Raw genomic sequence first — 1,267 nt, 5'->3', positions numbered from 1 at the left:
TATACCATATATATATATATTTTAAAGCAAAGAAATTTACGACAAAGGTGTGCTAAAAATAAGTAGAAAGCCGGTACCGAATGTCAAAAAAGAAAGAAATATGAAATATCAAAAGTCAATCAGATTCATTATTGATCTGATTAATCGTTAGAATTTACTTAGAATTCAGAAAAGCTTTAATTTATGCTACAATTTCAGTTACAAATCTACTAAGAAGTAGGTTTGCGAGAGTCTGGGTGGTGGAAATATCTATGTTGTTATTCCATAAATCAGGTTTGATTTCTTTTTTTTCAGAAAAATTAAAAGATAATTTATTATTTCAATAATTAGCTGAATTAATTAAAAAAGTTGTATGTTTTTTTCTTTCTTGTACACCGTCGATATAAACATTTAATTATTCAAAATTATTTTATTTTTTAAGTATCAGTTGGCCTATATATATTTTTTCGTACTCTTCATTATATTAAAAATTAGTACTTATTTTATTTTTTAAATGTAAGTAGGCTATATCTAAATATATATAGTCTTAATGTCTCTAAGGAAGAATAGTGGTGTAAGTGATAAAATCTAATATTGCGGTAAAAATTACGTTTTCTATGTTACCATCGAGTGACCTAGGGTGGTACAATTGGAGACTTCAACCTTACAATTCATTTTTATTATATTTTTTAAAAAATGTAACATATTAGCATTTTATTTGTATTATTAATATATAACTCATTAACAATTTAATAATAGGTGGATATGGTAATGTATATAATGATATCCATCTTCAGATGTGACCGTCTACATAAATTCTTTTACTCACCCCCTTCATTCCAAGCCCCCTCGATCTGATAAGACGCAGTAGCACAGCCGAACAGGAAGCCATCGGGGAAGTCCGAAGCATGGAATGGATCTTCGGATCCCTCACCCGAACCCAGGACGAAGGACACACATCCTGAGAGCAGGAGTGCAAGGCAAGAATACTGATACCGGAAGATCATTGCGAATCCAACGGAGCTTACAGTGATTCTTAAAATAAAACTGAAAATTTTTGCATACTTATAGTATTCAGTTATCAGCCGATACGTAATCTTTGATCGCTGAGTGTCCACGAATTAGATTAGATAATGGAATTTGCCAAAATATATATATGCAGATGTTGGGCAATCCCGTTCCTGATTCAGGAAATTCTGAATCCATGAATTAGGTTTTAGGTTTCTTAGTAAAACTTTCTGGTTCAGTCTCAATATCCCTTACATCCCCTTCTCTATTATACGTAATT

The 1,267-nt window shown here is 31.1% G+C and overlaps 1 protein-coding gene across 1 annotated transcript in view; it reads right to left on the bottom strand.

The window, feature by feature from the left end:
• The window catches only part of LOC106682413 (myrosinase 1), a 15,791-nt gene extending 14,767 nt beyond the window's left edge, over positions 1-1,024 (bottom strand). Inside the window, exon 1 of the mRNA XM_067046018.1 lies at positions 809-1,024. Within this exon, the coding sequence (XP_066902119.1) occupies positions 809-986 (178 nt within the window). The 5' untranslated portion in view covers positions 987-1,024. The remainder of the gene's footprint in view (positions 1-808) is intronic.
• Positions 1,025-1,267: the final 243 nt, after the last annotated feature.

This window comes from Halyomorpha halys, unplaced genomic scaffold, assembly GCF_000696795.3.
Source record: "Halyomorpha halys isolate HHAL.00 unplaced genomic scaffold, Hhal_1.1 Scaffold24.1, whole genome shotgun sequence".
NCBI classification, from domain to species: domain Eukaryota; kingdom Metazoa; phylum Arthropoda; class Insecta; order Hemiptera; family Pentatomidae; genus Halyomorpha; species Halyomorpha halys.
The sequence above is the reverse complement of the archived record's forward strand: the minus strand, read 5'-3'. Positions and strand labels throughout refer to the sequence as shown.